The sequence below is a fragment of the Notothenia rossii genome, assembly GCF_949606895.1.
Source record: "Notothenia rossii genome assembly, chromosome: 9".
NCBI classification, from domain to species: domain Eukaryota; kingdom Metazoa; phylum Chordata; class Actinopteri; order Perciformes; family Nototheniidae; genus Notothenia; species Notothenia rossii.
The window spans coordinates 1,460,114-1,462,343 of record NC_136907.1 but is presented as its reverse complement, the minus strand read 5'-3'; the positions used below and the strand labels follow the sequence as shown (position 1 = coordinate 1,462,343).

At 40.5% G+C, this 2,230-nt stretch overlaps 1 protein-coding gene across 1 annotated transcript; it reads right to left on the bottom strand.

The window, feature by feature from the left end:
• Positions 1–847: 847 nt before the first annotated feature.
• Positions 848–1,924, bottom strand: LOC307017674 (trace amine-associated receptor 3-like; the record flags this gene model as incomplete). Its single annotated transcript, XM_079647363.1, has 1 exon — positions 848–1,924. One exon carries the CDS (start codon positions 1,922–1,924, stop codon positions 848–850), a length of 1,077 nt encoding a protein of 358 aa, XP_079503489.1.
• Between the last annotated feature and the right edge of the window lie 306 nt (positions 1,925–2,230).

Here is a 2,230-nt window from a genome sequence, read left to right as displayed (position 1 = left end):
TAGTTAGAAGCCCTGCTATTTTATCAGAATGTCTGCACAACAGTTACAAAGGTCAAACTACATTAGAACAGAATTGTCCCCATTTTTTCTTTAATAGTTTCTAACAATAGATAGTTTAATGAGATATGGACCGCAAACAAAAGAATTCCGTGGTTTTCATTTTCAAAATCAAGTCACCAAATGCAAATAGTTGCCTTTAGTTAATGTAATAATCGTTTTGGTCTTATATTTTTTTGGGGGGAGGCCCTTTTTCCAGTTTAGAGCAATAGGCCCTCAAAATGTCTGTGCACGTCCCTGGCTAGACTTATCTGATTCCATTCAAAGCTTCTCTTCTCTTCTTATTACATACCACCGCTTTGATTGTCGCAATACACACATGAATGATTCAACTTCAAGATAGAGCCTTTCATATCCTAGACCCAGACATAAACAGTGGACGGTGACTGGCAGGTCGAGGATAGATCTTTTCAAATTGTTCCTTCAGTTCAAACTTCTGGTTGAATTAAAAAATATAACACATTTATTGCAAAAATAAGGTTATAATACTTAGAAGTGGAAATAGGAAAATCCTTTGTGACAGACGCAAAACAAAAGTTAGAACATCAAAATGTTGTTACCACAGAGCACACTTCCTCTACATGAAATAAAAACAGGTGATTTAAAACAATCCTTATTTAGGGGTGGTTGGAGGCAGACCCACGTCACTATTATTTGTTATTGTATTTCATTTATTCTGATTTTAAAAATGTTTTTCTAGAAGTTGAAAAACATTTGCAGTTGAAGCACTCTTAATATTGCCCTTGATTTGCAAAAGGCAAAACAAAATATACAGACACTTTCTTTAAATTCATTGTTGATCTACACGTTCATTTGGGTCTTTCCTAGTGTGTGACAGATCCATCCCAGGGGAGGATCCAGGCAGGCATACCCTGCAGCCAATGAACATGAGGAATGCCCTACGGAAGGAACGGTTGAAGAAACCATATAGGAAGGGATTTAAAGAGGAGTTGATATATCCTAGCCACAAAAATATATCCCAGACAACCACCTCCGTGCTGTATTCAATAAAAGGGTCCACAATGTTGACTGTAAAGAAGGGCATCCAGAAGATTAGGAATACTCCCATGATGATACCCAACGTTTTTGCTGCCTTTCTTTCCCTCTTCATAGTGTTTCTGAGTCTCTTTTTCTTGCTTGAATCCTTTCCGACTCCAGAAGCCATTTGGCTTTCCATGGCGCTGATCTGCCTGGCCTGCTGCTTGGCAGCTTTGAAGATCTTCCAATAAGCCATTAGCATGATAGCCATTGGCAAGTAAAAGGCTAACAAGGAACCCATGACAGCATAAATACGACTGACCAGGAACACGCATACATCTTCAGGGATCAGGATGTCCACACCTGCCGCATTAAGATCTAGCATTGTGGAGCAAAAGTAGATGAGCATGGGAACAGCCCAACATACACAAATAAGGAGAGCTACCCGACTGTAGGACATTTTTAAAGAGTAAACTAGTGGGTTGCAGACAGCGTAGTAGCGGTCATATGCAATGCAGCTGAGATGGAATATGGAGGCAGTGCAGAGCATGACATCAAGGCTAGAGTGAAGCTTACAAAAAAGGTCACCAAAGTACCAGCATCCCTCCACCGTCCGAATCATACTATAAGGCATCACTACCAGGCCAACAAGGCAGTCAGCCACTGCCAGGGACATGACGAAGGAGTTTGTGGGGGACTGCAGCTGCTTGAAGTAGGCAATGGACAAGACCACCAGAAAGTTTCCCACCACTGTGCACACAATGCCAACAGAGAGGAAGGCATACAGAAACATGTGAGAAGCCTGGTTCCTAAATGTAGCACAGGATTGAAGTTCAATCTGAAGAGACGTGTTAGCCTTTTCGAACAATTCCAAGCTGCCGTTATCCATGGTCTAATCAAACCTGTCAAAACACATAGATACAGATGTGAGAAATGATTGTTTCAGTCAGATTTTGCAGATTAAGTGAGACATTTCATCACAGTTTGCCTACACTGTCGTATGGTACATTAACAGCAAAAGATTTGACGAACCACCCAGAATGGTGTTTATGACCCAATTGCTGCTCCATGGTTACTTCTCATTAGTTAATCTCTAAGTACATTTTAGTTTGATGAAGGAATCACTAAAGTCTGTGGACTTAAAAAGACCTTTTTTTAGTGGAGTTGCCTAATCTAAAATGCCATCTCTGTGCTT